The 16,698-nt window shown below is 50.4% G+C and overlaps 1 protein-coding gene across 1 annotated transcript in view; it reads right to left on the bottom strand.

Annotated features, from left to right (window-relative positions):
- LOC137563334 (synaptotagmin-4-like) overlaps window positions 1-16,698 on the bottom strand; it is a 32,051-nt gene that overhangs the window by 6,356 nt on the left and 8,997 nt on the right. The window contains exon 3 of the mRNA XM_068275670.1: window positions 7,665-7,827. Coding sequence (XP_068131771.1) covers window positions 7,665-7,827 — 163 coding nt within the window. The remainder of the gene's footprint in view (window positions 1-7,664; window positions 7,828-16,698) is intronic.

The following is a 16,698-nucleotide window of genomic DNA, read 5'->3' as shown; positions in this document are numbered from 1 at the left end:
TCACTACCCCAGAACGCTTTTACTAGCTAAAATCTAATCATGCTTAGGCTCCGACTATCTGAATACAACCTTAATATACAGAAATCACTGTTTATATAGCAGATCATTATAATCCTTTTATTGGTCGCCACTAATGAACCAATCTTTATCATCCAATCTTACCATTTCTATTTAATATAAGGGACTGCCTAAAGCTTCCATTCAATATATTCACTCAGTTTACTCTTCTACTACATACATTTGGTAAGATTGGTGTAAGGTCCACTGGGTCTCGTCATCGTCGGAATGCTGAGACTCGGGCTGCAGCTCCGACTTCCGGGGTTCGGCAATCCGCTGACGTCAGTGGAACGCAGGAGGATTCTCACTTCTCATTGGATAGGCAGAGGACGCATCTCAGTACGCGCTCCGCAGATGTAAGCAGTAACTCTGGCGTTCATGATTGCGTGCCAGCTGATCCAGCTGACAGTCTGTATTGCTATTGGTTTGTTTTCAATTCTGCCTTTGTTGATTAGTTAGCTCTAGTATTTAAACCTGGTGAGCGCCCTTCATCGCCCGTGATAGTATTAGCTTTGGCTTGCTGCTGGGTAGCGCTCACTGTCTCATTGGATTCCTGTTGCCGACTATTGCCTTGTATCTTAACCACGCTTAACCTCTGTTTGATTCCTGTTGCTAACCTTGCTTTGTACCTGGACTACGCTTTGCTTTGCTGCTTGGATTCACCTTTGCTTGGACACGGATTTGCATGAACTCTACCTGGACTGACTTCGGCTTGCCTTGACTACGCTATCTCTGAAAAGTTCCTATCTGGAGTACCTCTCTGCCATCAGGAACTCCTGGCACCTCTGCCACTCGATTTACTCGTCTGGATAGCCTCATCCACTAGGCCTCAGGTGACTATTATATATATATATATATATATATATATATATATATATATATATATATATATATATATATATATATATATATATATATATATATGTATATATATGTATATGTATATGTATATATATGTATATGTATATGTATATATATGTATATATATGTATATGTATATATATGTATATGTATATATATGTATATGTATATATATGTATATATATGTATATGTATGTATATGTATATATATGTATATATATGTATATGTATATATATATGTATATGTATATATATATATATATATATATATATATATGTATATATATATATATATATATATACATATATATATATATATATATATATCCACTGTGCCCATATTGCATTGTCAAGAGTTATCAGGTCCTGCCTTGTGGATTAACTACCTGTCAGACTGTATGCTACATCTACCTGCAGGGTGTATTGTAGTAGGCTTGCTCATCAGGGAATAATCACGAGTAACCACGGTGGTTACTCGTGATTCAAATTAGCTCTAATTGCTGCAGCTGAGCGGGTAGATGCGGCAGGGTTAATTTCCCAGAACGCCGCTCTCCGCCCAGCGTCTCAACAAGCTCACAAGCATCTATTAGACACATTGCAAGCCTCGCTATGGAGCACTTCCTCCCCCATAGCGAGGCTTGCAACGCGTCCAATAGACGCTTGTGAGCTTGTTGAAACGCTGGGCAGAGAGCGGCGTTCTGGGTAATTAACCCTGCCGCATCTACCCGCTCAGCTGCAGCAATTAGAGCTAATTTGAATCACGAGTAACCACCGTGGTTACTCGTGATTGATCCGTGATGAGCAAGCCTATATTGTAGTATTGTGTTAGGCAGGAGCTTGCCCAGGTGTTAAGGGCTGGGCTCTGGGTCAGTCACATGGGCATACAGTCTGAACTGTGGTTATTGACCAGACAAGCCTGACAATTAGATGAAAAAGATTGGATCATTAGTGGCCACCATAAAGGTGATCATTAACGGTAACATTTTTCACCAAATGCGTTTTGAAGAATCGTAACTAATCAAATTCGATCATAAATTCCAACTTTCAGATCGATTTTATCCTATTTAGCAATCAACCAAAGAATCGTTCCTTATCGATTGCCTTCATAAATGGCAAATTTTCTATACAATTCGATCATTAAAATTGCATCAAAAGATTGCATTTGGTGAGAAAAATGTACTGTTAATGGGCACCTTAACCTGCTGGGCGGTCTGGACGAGCTCAGCTCGTCCAGTACCGCCGGAGCCTGCCGCTCAGGCCCTGCTGGGCCGATTTGGCTCAAATAAAAAGCAGCACACGCAGCCGGCACTTTGCCAGCCGCGTGTGCTGCCTGATCGCCGCCGCTCTGCGGCGATCCGCCGCGAGCAGCGGCGAAAGAGGGCCCCCCTAGCCGCCTGAGCCCAGCGTAGCCGGAACAAAAAGTTCCGGCCAGCGCTAAGGGCTGGATCGGAGGCGGCTGACGTCAGGACGTCGGCTGACGTCGATGACGTCACTCCGCTCGTCGCTATGGCGACGATGTAAGCAAAACAAGGAAGGCCGCTCATTGCGGCCTTCCTTGTTTATTCTGGGCGCCGGAGGCGATCGGAAGATCGCCTCCGGAGCGCCCTCTAGTGGGCTTTCATGCAGCCAACTTTCAGTTGGCTGCATGAAATAGTTTTTTTTTTATTAAAAAAAAACCCTCCCGCAGCCTGCCTGGCGATCTTAATAGAACGCCAGGCAGGTTAAAGCAGGTTCAATGGTACAAATACAAATCATGGGACTTTGTATGAAAATGTTGACAGTGCACCCAGCCCTACACACACTGTGCAATGACATCCTCCACGGATATGGGTAGCTAAGCACACATACCATACAGTGCATGGATCACATAATCAGAGAGACGTATAATTAGCCCATCCAGTTGTAATTTTAGAATGTGAATGTCAACAATTAATGTGTAACCCCATGACTGCTCTAGTCTTGTAAATTCATTTCCAGAAAGTATTCCGTCAAGCCATACTTTTTGCACACCCATGGCATGTCTTGGCATGCATGCAAACTATCTTGGCAAAATAATACATGCTTACTCTAGAAAGTAATACAATTACAGATGCAAAAAAAGAAAAATACTAAACCTGATGCATCTATTGTGCCAGGGCATCTTATGGACCTTTTCCCCAAAAAAACTGTCTTTATCCAAGCTACACTGCCAGCTACACTGACTGCACTCCCAGCTCAGCAACGCTGACTGCCCACTCCCAGCTCAGCCACGCTGACTGCACACTCCCAGCTCAGCCACGCTGACTGCACACTCCCAGCTCAGCTACGCTGACTGCCCACTCCCAGCTCAGCTACGCTGACTGCCCACTCCCAGCTCAGCAACGCTGACTGCCCACTCCCAGCTCAGCTACGCTGACTGCCCACTCCCAGCTCAGCTACGCTGACTGCCCACTCCCAGCTCAGCAACGCTGACTGCCCACTCCCAGCTCAGCTACGCTGACTGCCCACTCCCAGCTCAGCTACGCTGACTGCCCACTCCCAGCTCAGCTACGCTGACTGCCCACTCCCAGCTCAGCCACGCTGACTGCACACTCCCAGCTCAGCTACGCTGACTGCCCACTCCCAGCTCAGCCACGCTGACTGCACACTCCCAGCTCAGCCACGCTGACTGCACACTCCCAGCTCAGCCACGCTGACTGCACACTCCCAGCTCAGCTACGCTGACTGCCCACTCCCAGCTCAGCTACGCTGACTGCCCACTCCCAGCTCAGCCACGCTGACTGCACACTCCCAGCTCAGCCACGCTGACTGCACACTCCCAGCTCAGCTACGCTGACTGCCCACTCCCAGCTCAGCCACGCTGACTGCCCACTCCCAGCTCAGCCACGCTGACTGCACACTCCCAGCTCAGCCACGCTGACTGCCCACTCCCAGCTCAGCTACGCTGACTGCCCACTCCCAGCTCAGCTACGCTGACTGCCCACTCCCAGCTCAGCTACGCTGACTGCCCACTCCCAGCTCAGCCACGCTGACTGCACACTCCCAGCTCAGCTACGCTGACTGCCCACTCCCAGCTCAGCCACGCTGACTGCACACTCCCAGCTCAGCCACGCTGACTGCACACTCCCAGCTCAGCCACGCTGACTGCCCACTCCCAGCTCAGCTACGCTGACTGCCCACTCCCAGCTCAGCCACGCTGACTGCACACTCCCAGCTCAGCTACGCTGACTGCCCACTCCCAGCTCAGCCACGCTGACTGCACACTCCCAGCTCAGCCACGCTGACTGCACACTCCCAGCTCAGCTACGCTGACTGCCCACTCCCAGCTCAGCCACGCTGACTGCCCACTCCCAGCTCAGCCACGCTGACTGCCCACTCCCAGCTCAGCCACGCTGACTGCACACTCCCAGCTCAGCCACGCTGACTGCACACTCCCAGCTCAGCTACGCTGGCTGCCCACTCCCAGCTCAGCTACGCTGACTGCCCACTCCCAGCTCAGCAACGCTGACTGCCCACTCCCAGCTCAGCTACGCTGACTGCCCACTCCCAGCTCAGCTACGCTGACTGCCCACTCCCAGCTCAGCTACGCTGACTGCCCACTCCCAGCTCAGCCACGCTGACTGCACACTCCCAGCTCAGCTACGCTGACTGCCCACTCCCAGCTCAGCTACGCTGACTGCCCACTCCCAGCTCAGCCACGCTGACTGCACACTCCCAGCTCAGCCACGCTGACTGCCCACTCCCAGCTCAGCCACGTTGACTGCACACTCCCAGCTCAGCCACGCTGACTGCCCACTCCCAGCTCAGCTACGCTGGCTGCCCACTCCCAGCTCAGCTACGCTGACTGCCCACTCCCAGCTCAGCAACGCTGACTGCCCACTCCCAGCTCAGCTACGCTGACTGCCCACTCCCAGCTCAGCTACGCTGACTGCCCACTCCCAGCTCAGCTACGCTGGCTGCCCACTCCCAGCTCAGCTACGCTGACTGCCCACTCCCAGCTCAGCTACGCTGACTGCCCACTCCCAGCTCAGCCACGCTGACTGCCCACTCCCAGCTCAGCCACGCTGACTGCACACTCCCAGCTCCGCCACGCTGACTGCACACTCCCAGCTCCGCCACGCTGACTGCACACTCCCAGCTCCGCCACGCTGACTGCACACTCCCAGCTCCGCCACGCTGACTGCACACTCCCAGCTCCGCCACGCTGACTGCACACTCCCAGCTCCGCCACGCTGACTGCACACTCCCAGCTCCGCCATGCTGAATGCACACTCCCAGCTCAGCCACGCTGACTGCACACTCCCAGCTCAACCACGCTGACTGCACACTCCCAGCTCCGCCACGCTGACTGCACACTCCCAAGCTCAGCCACGCTGACTGCACACTCCCAAGCTCAGCCACGCTGACTGCACACTCCCAAGCTCAGCCACGCTGACTGCACACTCCCAGCTCAGCCACGCTGACTGCACACTCCCAGCTCAGCCACGCTGACTGCACACTCCCAGCTCAGCCACGCTGACTGCACACTCCCAGCTCAGCCACGCTGACTGCACACTCCCAGCTCAGCCACGCTGACTGCACACTCCCAGTTAGCCACGCTGACTGCACACTCCCAGCTCAGCCACGCTGACTGCACACTCCCAGCTCAGCCACGCTGACTGCACACTCCCAGCTCCGCCACGCTGACTGCACACTCCCAGCTCCGCCACGCTGACTGCACACTCCCAGCTCCGCCACGCTGACTGCACACTCCCAGCTCCGCCACGCTGACTGCACACTCCCAGCTCCGCCACGCTGACTGCACACTCCCAGCTCCGCCACGCTGACTGCACACTCCCAGCTCCGCCACGCTGACTGCACACTCCCAGCTCCGCCACGCTGACTGCACACTCCCAGCTCCGCCACGCTGACTGCACACTCCCAGCTCCGCCACGCTGACTGCACACTCCCAGCTCCGCCACGCTGACTGCACACTCCCAGCTCCGCCACGCTGACTGCACACTCCCAGCTCAGCCACGCTGACTGCACACTCCCAGCTCCGCCACGCTGACTGCACACTCCCAGCTCCGCCACGCTGACTGCACACTCCCAGCTCCGCCACGCTGACTGCACACTCCCAGCTCAGCCACGCTGACTGCACACTCCCAGCTCAGTCACGCTGACTGCACACTCCCAGCTCAGCCACGCTGACTGCACAACTCCAGCTCAGCCACGCTGACTGCACACTCCCAGCTCAGCCACGCTGACTGCACACTCCCAGCTCAGCCACGCTGACTGCACACTCCCAGCTCAGCCGCGCTGACTGCACACTCCCAGCTCAGCTGCGCTGACTGCACACTCCCAGCTCAGTTGCGCTGACTGCACTCCCAGCTCAGTTGCACTGACTGCACTCCCAGCTCAGGTGCACTGACTGCACTCCCAGCTACACTGACTGCACTCCCAGCTACACTGACTGCACTCCCAGCTACACTGACTGCACTCCCAGCTCAGTTTCACTGACTGCACTCCCAGCTCAGCTGCACTCCCAGCTCAGCTGCACTGACTGCACTCCCAGCTCAGCTGCACTGACTGCACTCCCAGCTCAGCTGCACTGACTGCACTCCCAGCTCAGCTGCACTGACTGCACTGCCAGCTCAGCTGCACTGACTGCACTCCCAGCTCAGCTACACTGACTGCACTCCCAGCTCAGCTACACTGATTGCACTCCCAGCTCAGCTACACTGATTGCACTCCCAGCTCAGCTACACTGACTGCACTCCCAGCTCAGCTACACTGACTGCACTCCCAGCTCAGCTACACTGATTGCACTCCCAGCTCAGCTACACTGATTGCACTCCCAGCTCAGCTACACTGATTGCACTCCCAGCTCAGCTACACTGACTGCACTCCCAGCTCAGCTACACTGATTGCACTCCCAGCTCAGCTACACTGACTGCACTCCCAGCTCAGCTACACTGACTGCACTCCCAGCTACATTGACTGCTCTACCAGATACACTGACTGCACTCCCAGATACACTGACATGCTCAGAGTCCTCCGTCTGTCTCCCCTGCTGTGTATACAGTCGATTCCACCACTGTATACACTCGTCCTTTGTGGCCTCCATACTTCTGGGTTCACTGGCCTCCTCTAGTGCCGTGTGCAGGTAGAGGGCACCAGTAAAACAAGAAGGTTGTAGGCCACGCAGAATGAGTGTATACAGTGGCAGAATGGGCTGTATACAGCAGTGGAGATAGGCGGAGGAGACGCGTGCATCATTACGTGGGTAAGAGCTTGGAGGGGAGGGGGTTGGCGTTCGAACACCTGGTCAGATCTTTGGCATATAAGACGCACTGAATTTTTCCCCCCAATTCATCTTTTATGCCAAAAAATACGGCATTTATTTATTTCTATAGTTTATTCATTTCTATAGTGTCAAAACATTACTCAGCACTTTTCAGAATACACAGCAGTCTACAAGTGTGTTTCGAAGTTGCAAGAGAAGATTGAATAACCTAGAGGAAAACCCACACGTGCATTGCTCACACATTGCGACCCGAATTTAATTCACTTTTTCCCCTAAGTTTTCTCCTAGGTGATATATTCGCACCGTATCAATAAAATGCCTTTTAAGCCACCAGCAAGCAAAAAAATACTCTGAATAATTTTGACACCACTCTTTCACCTACTTTGCTTGGTACTCTCAATAGCAGAATGATGAAAAATTATTTTAATCAGAAGATGAAAAATAATCTCCTAGGAAACGACTTTATGAGATGGTCTCTTACCTGGTGTGCCAGGAATCCGGGTGAGTTTGCTCAAGTTTTCTGCCTTCTGTACCATCACTTTTATACGACTGGCCAATGACTGATGCTGCAGGAGTATCAGTATCTGTCCTGGTGATTTGCAGGTGGATGGGGGAGTAGAGAAGACATCCATGGTACTCAGACTCTGATGACAGAACAGGGAGTAAAATGTTTTATTGATTTAACAGCTAGCAAGTTAGACATGCCTAGAAGTAACCTGATCGCGCTTCCTCTGCCAGGAGCACCTTGCGCATGTGCAGTAGCAATTTTTGCATATTGCGCATGGGCAGAATGCTCCCAGCATTGAGAGCGCAGTGACTAGCTTGCGGGGGTCATTGCTGCTGGCCGGAGGGACTCAGAAGGACAATGCAAGCACAGGATGACTCCAGGGGGCTGCAAGAAGCCACAGGTGAGTTAAACTGTTTTTTTTTTCACACTTTAGATTTCCTTTAACTATATCTCCTTAATTTATCTTAAACTTGTGAAACTGACAAGAAATACATATTGTATACCCTTTATTCGGTACCAATACCAGCAATGTATTTTCCAGTGTGTATATAGTAAAGTGAAATATCTCATGTCAGAAAGCACTAGCATGTCTGAGACATCAAATTCGTGTTTTTAGTCACTCTTTAATGGGTAAAAATGAGAGAGTACCGTAATTCATTTAGCAACAGCTTCTGTGCAGATCGCCTAACTTGTCCACTGGTCTTAAGCCTCAATAGAGCTACAAAAATAAACAGAAAAAGATGCTAAAAAAAGCACCCTACAACACAGGTGTCAAACTCAAGGCCCGCGGGCCGGATGTGGACCTCCTTACCATTTTATGTAGCCCTTGAGAGCTTCACATGTGCATCACTGTAAGCAATAAAAGAATGACAACACACTCCCATTCAGAGAAGCACACCGGTGACAGCTTTTCCGATTCAAACATTGCCCGTTTGAGCTGGGGTGCAGCAACAACCTACGAGACCCCTGCCCCAAAACAAAACTAGCATGTGGCCCACTCCTGGAATCCAAAAGCCTCAACCCCCTGTGTGGCTGGAAAACACACACTTCACCCCTCCACCAAAACCATCTCCCCGCATAGCTAAGTAGCGCAGCAGAGCAGGGCAACATTTACGGTACCTCTCCTGTTCTACCAGGCAGTCACATGCTCTGGGCTTTCATACTCCCTTCTCCCGATCACATGACATTCCTCAGAGATGTGCTGAACAGTGTGTGTGGCTGTCAGGAAAATCAAAAGAGGCCCAAAGCAGAACTGGAGCAGGTAAATAATAATATTAAACTGCTATTCTACAGAAGCGGGTGGAGCAGCCCCCTTATCACCCTCCCCAGTCACTATAGTTACGCCACTTAGTTTCTGTTCAATAAATGTTAAATCCAGATTTTTTTTAAATTGGCCCGTGACAGACCATGGTGGCTGGATAGTGTAATGGTTAAGGGCCCCGCCTCTGATGTAGGAGACCTGGGTTCGAATCTCAGCTCTGCCTGTTCAGTAATCCAGCACCTGTTCAGTAAGGAGTTCTTTGGGCGAGACTCCCTAACACTGCAGCTGCCTACTGAGTGTGCTCTAGTGGCTGCCTCACAAGCGCTTTGAGCAGGAGAAAAGCACTATACAAAAAAAGGAATTATTATTATTATTATTATGCTTTTAGATTTTGGCCCTTTACTTTTTTTTACCCTGTCCTAGAATATTTAACCAAACCAAAACGATTATTGCCTGTGTTCAAGATAAATGTGCAAACCCCATTAGTTCTGGAACATGAAGAGGATTATCTTGGCTGGGGTGAATCCATGCAAACTACAGGCTAGAACAACTGCTAACTCAACATACTGCCCTGTTATTAAAGGGCTAAACATATAGGCGGGGTAGCCCTGAAGCAAGCAGCTAATGGCTGTGTTTGAGCAGAGAAAAGTCATTTGAACTCATAAGGGGCCCATACACTGGTCGATTTCAGCCTTCGATCGACTGATCGATTAGATGGATTGCTGATCGATTGGCCGATCGATCGATTTGATCTGACAGGATGGAAGATCTAGGTCTTATCTGCTGCTGGAAGCAGATCAATGGCCCTTAGAGTTGCATTGGATCTAATGTTGCAATAATGCCTTTAGATCGATTTTCAATAGATTTCCAATAGATTTCATGGAAATCTGTTCCTAGTGTGTGGCACACATCAGATAGACTCGTGTCAGATTCGACCTGACAGGCATCTGACAGAAATATATCTGATGGTCGAATCTGCTACAAATCTATCAGTGTATGGCCACCTATACCAGCTTCTTATCTAATGCTGGGTACACACTGAGATTTTCTGGCCGATTTACTGTCAGATCGATTATTTCCAACATGTTCGATTTGCTTTCCGATCGATTTCCGAGCATTTTCCGATCGATTTCCATGCACTTTTATTGGAAATCGATCGGAAAATGCTCGGCAATCGATCAGAAAGCAAATCAGACATGTTGGAAATAATCGATCTGACAGTAAATCGGCCAGACAATCTCATAGTGTGTACCCAGCATAATACAAGCTGCACACTGGACACATGTCTAATCTGCAGCTGTATGTGCCACTGATTATCTGAGCTCCTATTCAGAAGAATTGATCCAGCATTTTTCAGAGGACTACTGGCCACAGAGAAGTGATCTGCGTTTTCAAAACAGACTGTCCTGGGACACAGCTGTTGCGGTTTTCCATTGTACAGGTGTTTTTTAAATGACCAGAGACCAAACATTTCAGCTCTATAGGTTCAAGCACTATATACCATACTATTGTTATCTCAGACATGGAGGCATTCCTGAACATCAGTGGTTCTCACTGTGGGTCATCCCTAAGCAAATGTACCCCCTACCGAATAAGGCCGTGGCGGAAAAGTGGGTGTGGCCATGACATGATGTGGGTGGAGCCAAATACTCACGAAATACAGGTGCACTAGTCACGCAGTATAACAGAACACACAATGAAAATCTATGGGCCTCAGTAAGGAAAAAGATTGAAAAAAAGAACAAATTGTACACGTTTTAACAGCACTCACAATAAAAATCTATGGGCCTCAGCAGCCTACCTATCCACTTCACTATTAACACCCCTCCTTCTCCTAATAATAGCTTTTGTAAAAGCTTTTGGGATTAGTATTTTTTTTTAAATAATCTTTAGGGATTATTATTTTTTGCTAGTGATACACAGTGAGAGCTCCCTCTCACAAATGGCGCTGGACGGAAGATCCTCTGCCTCCTCCTTTGCCTTCCCCTCCCCTTCCCGTGGCCTGCTCCTCTGCTCAACCATCCCCGCCCCACCCCGAAAAACTATATTTTCCATATACAATATACATACAGTGTCTGCAGCACAGTTTAGAAATGATTATCCACTGTTAAATCTCCCCGTAGCGCCGCTATGCTCCATACACAGGCGCTCATGGGGAGATGTGTAGTAGCCTAGCTAGCTCTCTGATTGTCCCAAATGCTGCCTGTCACAGCAGCAGCTCTGATTGGCTGCGATGGTGGTGCGGGCGGGTGCACGTGCTGCTTTGACAGGCAGCATTTGGGCCAATCAGAAAGCTGCTAGGCTACTACACATCTCCCCATGAGCGCCTGTGAACGGGCATAGTGGCGTTACGGGGAGATTTAAGAGCAGATAATTATTTCTAAACTGTGGAGTGGTTCACCGCCATTTTGTCTGCGGCCCCTGTTATGGCACCATTCTTCCACACATTGGCGTAGCTAGAGTATTTGACACCCGGTGCGGATAATTTACCGACCCCCCCCCCCCCCCCCCCAAAAAAAAATGAAGCATGCCGTGGCTAAATTGGGTGTGGGTATGACATCACATGGGCAAAGCTAACTGTAATGTGTAACAGTAAGGCAGTGGGCTACTATAGGTAGCCAGAATAGTTGCCCCCAGCATAGGTTAGATAGGTAGGTGCCCCCAGTATAGGTTAGTTAGGTAGGTGCCTCCAATATATGTAGCCAGTATAGTTGCCACCAGTATAGGCTAGCTAGATAGGTAGGTAGGTGCCCCCAATACAGGTTAGATAAGTAGGTGCCCCCAGTATGGGTTAGATAGGTAGGTGCCCCCAGTATAGATTAGATAGGTAGCTGCCCCCAGAATAGGTTAGATAAGTAGCTGCCCCCCAGTATAGGGTAGGTAGGTAGGTGCCCCCCCCCCCATAATGGAGGGGGGAGCCAGCCGTGGGGAGGCAGCCCGACCTCTCCCCCCCTTCCTCTCCCCGGGCCGCCCTCCATACTCCCCCTTTCCAACTGCAGAGTTAGTGCAGGGAAGCGCTGTAAATAGTCAGTAACTCACCTCCCTGGTTCCAATCACTGCTCAGTTGCCGCTGGTCTTCTCCTCTGCATAGATGCTTTTACACATGCTGTGTGTATAAGCGTCTCTATGCAGAGGAGAAGACCAGCAGCAAGTGATCGGCGGTTGGAACCAGGGAGGTGAGTTACTATTTACAGTGCTTTCCTGCACTAATTCTCGGGCTGCCCTCCCCGCGTCTGACTCCCACCTCCATTACAGCGCCCCCCTCCCTCAGCGCCCAGGGTGGCCGGGGTCACCCCACCTGGTGCAGGTCACACTCCCCGCCCCCCCCCCCCCCCCTGTCCCCCCCCTCACAACGCTTGTGGTTCCACATTGAAGCCAGAAAGCAGTCATTCGCTGGCTTCTGGGTTACTGGGTGGAGGGGATGACTTGTAACAAGCATAATCACATATATTTTGGTCAGTGCTGTGCAGAAATGTTATGGATCCTTTGCGAAGGGGAGATGGAGGGTTGTGAAGTGTATGTTGCCACAGTGATCATGTGTGTATGGGTGAGACTGTGCTGTAGGCTTTTGTAGGCCATTGGGTGACATTATGGGTCGCATATGACTTGCTATGTTAGGGTCACAATATCTGCACTGTTGGGGGCAAAGTAGCTGCACATGCTGTGTTGGGGGCATAACATCTGCTCTGGTTAAATGGGAGACATGAGGGGTGCCCATGTTAATAGGCGCTGTCTAAAATATATAGGCTCAATGTTATGTTTTTCTACATTTTATGTATACTCCGGCCCGCCAGCTGTCTGAAGTATGTTGACCCAGCCCTTGACCGAAAAAGTTTGGACCCCTGGTTTAAAGGAATACTGTAGGGGGTTCGGGGGAAAATGAGTTGAACTTACCCGGGGGCTTCTAATTGTCCCCCGCAGACAGGGCCGGCCTTAGGTTTCACTGCACCCTGAGTGAAACCAGATTTTGGTGCCCCCCCCCCATCCTCTTTACGTGAGTGCAAACATACACACGCACACACACAGCCCCATATATAGCACCAACAATTTGCAACGCTCATTATAGCTGTGGTGCGTCCCTCCCCAAAAAATGCCCTCAGACTCAGTATAGGTAGGTAGGTAGCCAGGTATAGGTGCCCTCCGTATAGGATCTCATGTATAGGTGTCCTCAGTGTAGGTAGCCAAGCATAGGTAGTATAGTTGCCAGAGTAAAGGTAGCTAGTATAGTTGCCCCCAGTGTAAGTAGCATAGTTGTCCCCTATAGTTAGCATAGCTGCCCCCCAGTGTAAGTAGTATAGTTGCCCCATATAGGTAGCATAGCTGCCCCCAGTGTAGCTAGTACAGTTGCCCCCAGTGCAGTAGCATAGTTGCCCCCAGTGTAGGTAGTATGCCCCCAGTGTAGCCAGTGTAGGTAGTATGCCCCCAGTGTAGGTAGTATGCCCCCAGTGTATGCCCCCAGTGTAGGTAGTTTGCCCCAGTATGCCCCCAGTGTAGGTAGTATGCCCCCAGTGTAGGTAGTTTGCCCCCAGTGTAGGTAGTTTGCCCCCAGTGTAGGTAGTATGCCCCCAGTGTAGGTAGTATGCCCCCAATGTAGGTAGTATGCCCCCAGTGTAGGTAGTATGCCCCCAGTGTAGGTAGTTTGCCCCCAGTGTAGGTAGTTTGCCCCCAGTGTAGGTAGTTTGCCCCCAGTGTAGGTAGTTTTCCCCCAGTGTAGGTAGTATGCCCCCAGTGTAGGTAGTATGCCCCCAGTGTAGGTAGTATGCCCCCAGTGTAGGTAGTATGCCCCCAGTGTAGGTAGTTTGCCCCCAGTGTAGGTAGTTTGCCCCCAGTGTAGGTAGTATGACCCCAGTGTAGGTAGTATGCCCCCAGTGTAGGTAGTTTGCCCCCAGTGTAGGTAGTTTGCCCCCAGTGTAGGTAGTATGCCCCCAGTGTAGGTAGTATGCCCCCAGTGTAGGTAGTTTGCCCTCAGGCAATCCCCCCCCCTTTCTGTGGCAGTGGGCTGGGCAGAGACTGACTCACCTGACATCCAGCTGCAGCGCCGACGTCACTCCTCTCTTCCCGCCTCCGCTCCATCTGTAGTTAGAGCCGGGCTACAAGAAAATGGCCGCCGATTGTCCGCATTTGTGGACATCGGTGCCCATGTTCTTGTAGTCCTGCTTTAATTGCAGAGGGAGAGGACGCAGGGAGACAGCGGGGCGGCTGGGGCGACAGGGCGCATGCGCCCTTGAGAGCATGGCGCCCTGAGCGACCACTCAGGCCGCTCATAGCAAAGACCAGCCCTGCCCGCAGACATCCTGTGCCCACGCAGCCACTCACCGATGTTCCGACCCCGCCTCCGGTTCACTTCTGGAATTTCAGACTTTAAAGTCTGAAAACCACTGCACCTGCGTTGCTGTATCCTCGCTCCTGCTGATGTCAACAGGAGCGTACTGCGCAAGCGCAGACCATCCCGTGCCTGATCAGTACGCTACTGGTGACGTCAGCGTTAGGGAGGGAGGCGGCTGTGCAGGCACAGTGGTGTTCCGACTTTAAAGTCTGAAATTCCAGAAGTAAACCGGAGGCAGGGCCGAAGCATTATTGAGTGGCTGCACGGGCACAGGATGTCTGCGGGGGACCATTAGAAGCCCCGGGTAAGTTCAACTCATTTTCCGCTGACCCCCCCCCCCCCCCCCTTACAGTATTCCTTTAAAGCCACTTAATTCTTTCTGCATTTTTCATTAATGCTGGATAGAGATATTACCGGATTGCTCAATATATAAAAATGAATGCAAACATATTTGGGTCCTTGGATAAATTAACCTTTGAGTCTGCCATTTAAGTTGATATTTCTTTGAAGATTGAAGATTTCCTTGAAGATTGTTTCACTATTTATACACTGAAATACTGTAAGTAATAGAAAACTGTTGCTTTGATGTTGTAAGGTGTTTTGTAATTTAATAATACTATATTACCTTTGCATTTCAGTGTGTAGCCTGCCATTTTATTTATTTATTTTTTAGCATGCCAAACTACTCAAGATAAGCTTGGCTGTAACCATGAAGATGACTGTCCCACTCACCCCTCACTGCACAATCCTAACCTATTCATTTGCAGACATACACAAGTACCGTGTCACGCAATCATTCTTTCACCTGTCCACCTCCACAACAGAGAGATCAAAGACTGCAATAGTGCAAGAAATACATTAAAATCATCACTGACATTCAGATAGTTGTACTGGAACTGTGTTTTTCTACATGAAAATGTAAGTATCCATTAAGAGCATAACAAGGAATAAATAATATGTTAGATAAACTAAATCTGTATCCCTTGCTACTGTTGAAACTGCTATGACTGCAATGAAGTTGCTGGTAGGCTTCCACGCGCATACTTCTGAGAGCTTCAAACCCTGGATGCTCCAAAATGCAAACACCAATCATTTCCATTATAGGCACATCGTATGGTAGGCCATGACAGAAAACCATAAGGCCTCCTAGAGAAAGTCACTATTTTGTTAGTGGAGTAGTATATGTTCAATACTCTCAGCAACATGTTTGAAGAAGCCTCCATGTGATCAGTGCCAGTTGTTTGTATTGTTTAGTTGAAATAATAGAACCTCAAATATTAAATTATAAGGCTGCAAAAGTTTTAACTTGTATCAGGTTACAGCGATCCTCATAGACAAGACAATTTTTGACCATTCTGTTGCCCCAAGAGATGTTAAAGAGGAACTCCAGTCAGAGCCGGATTAAGGCTAAATGGGGCCCTAAGCAAAGTAACTGATTTGGGCCCCCCATCATGTCGTAATAGAATCAGAAGATGCAGCTGCACAGCAATATGTCGCACACACCAGGCAGCCGAGCTACTGGTTGCTATGGGCAACAGCATGCTTTCCTCTGTGGGTGCACAATGCAGGGAATAGCAGCGGCAAAATGCAGAGTGAGAGATGAATGGCTGGGACATTTGCACTCAGGGGCTGGGGCACCCCTGTGAAGAGGGCGCCAGATATCACAGCAGCAGCACTTTCCCCCTGCATCTCCAGCCTGGCAATAGCAGAAAGCTCTGGACACCGCCAAACCAGAAGCCGTTCCCCAGACAGAATTACATAACCACTCCCACCACCGAACAACCAATTTCCTCCCAAACTAGACAGCCACCATGCAGCCTCCATCCCAGTGAATACGATAGTCCAGCAGAGAAGGCAGCCGCAGTGGGGGAGAATGACAGCACCAGATGAATCACATTCACCTATTGCGATCCAAGCAATAGAGGTCCCGTCATCCGGAGCCCATCTGTCTCCTCTAGAGTGCTGCCGCTCTGTTACTACTACTATTACTACTTCCTACTTCATATCTGATCTGAGAATCAGGAAGTTCAGAGCGAGCGGCTGCACTGTAGAAGAGACAGATGGGTTTCAGATGACGGGATCTCTTTTGCTTGGATCATGGATAGGTGAGTGAGCGTTTGCCATCTGCTGCTATCATTCTTGCTGCAGCTGTGGTTCTCTGTGGGAAGGGAGGGTGGAGTGGGCAGCGGCAGAGCGCACAGTAGCAGGAGGGGGACCTAGGAGGAGAGCCTGGCTCTGAAGACAATCAGCAGTGCACGGCATCATTTGACAAGACAAGACAAATAACATTTATATCGCGCTTTTCTCCTGGTGGACTCAAAGCGCCAGAGCTGCAGCCACTAGGACGCGCCCTATAGGCAGTAGCAGTGTTAGAGAGACTTGCCTACGGTCTCCTACTGAATAGGTGCTGGCTTACTGAA

This window comes from Hyperolius riggenbachi, chromosome 3 (genome assembly GCF_040937935.1).
Source record: "Hyperolius riggenbachi isolate aHypRig1 chromosome 3, aHypRig1.pri, whole genome shotgun sequence".
In the NCBI taxonomy this organism is placed as follows: Eukaryota; Metazoa; Chordata; class Amphibia; order Anura; family Hyperoliidae; genus Hyperolius; species Hyperolius riggenbachi.
Note: the sequence above shows the minus strand (reverse complement) of the source record. Positions and strands in the feature narration are given on the sequence as shown.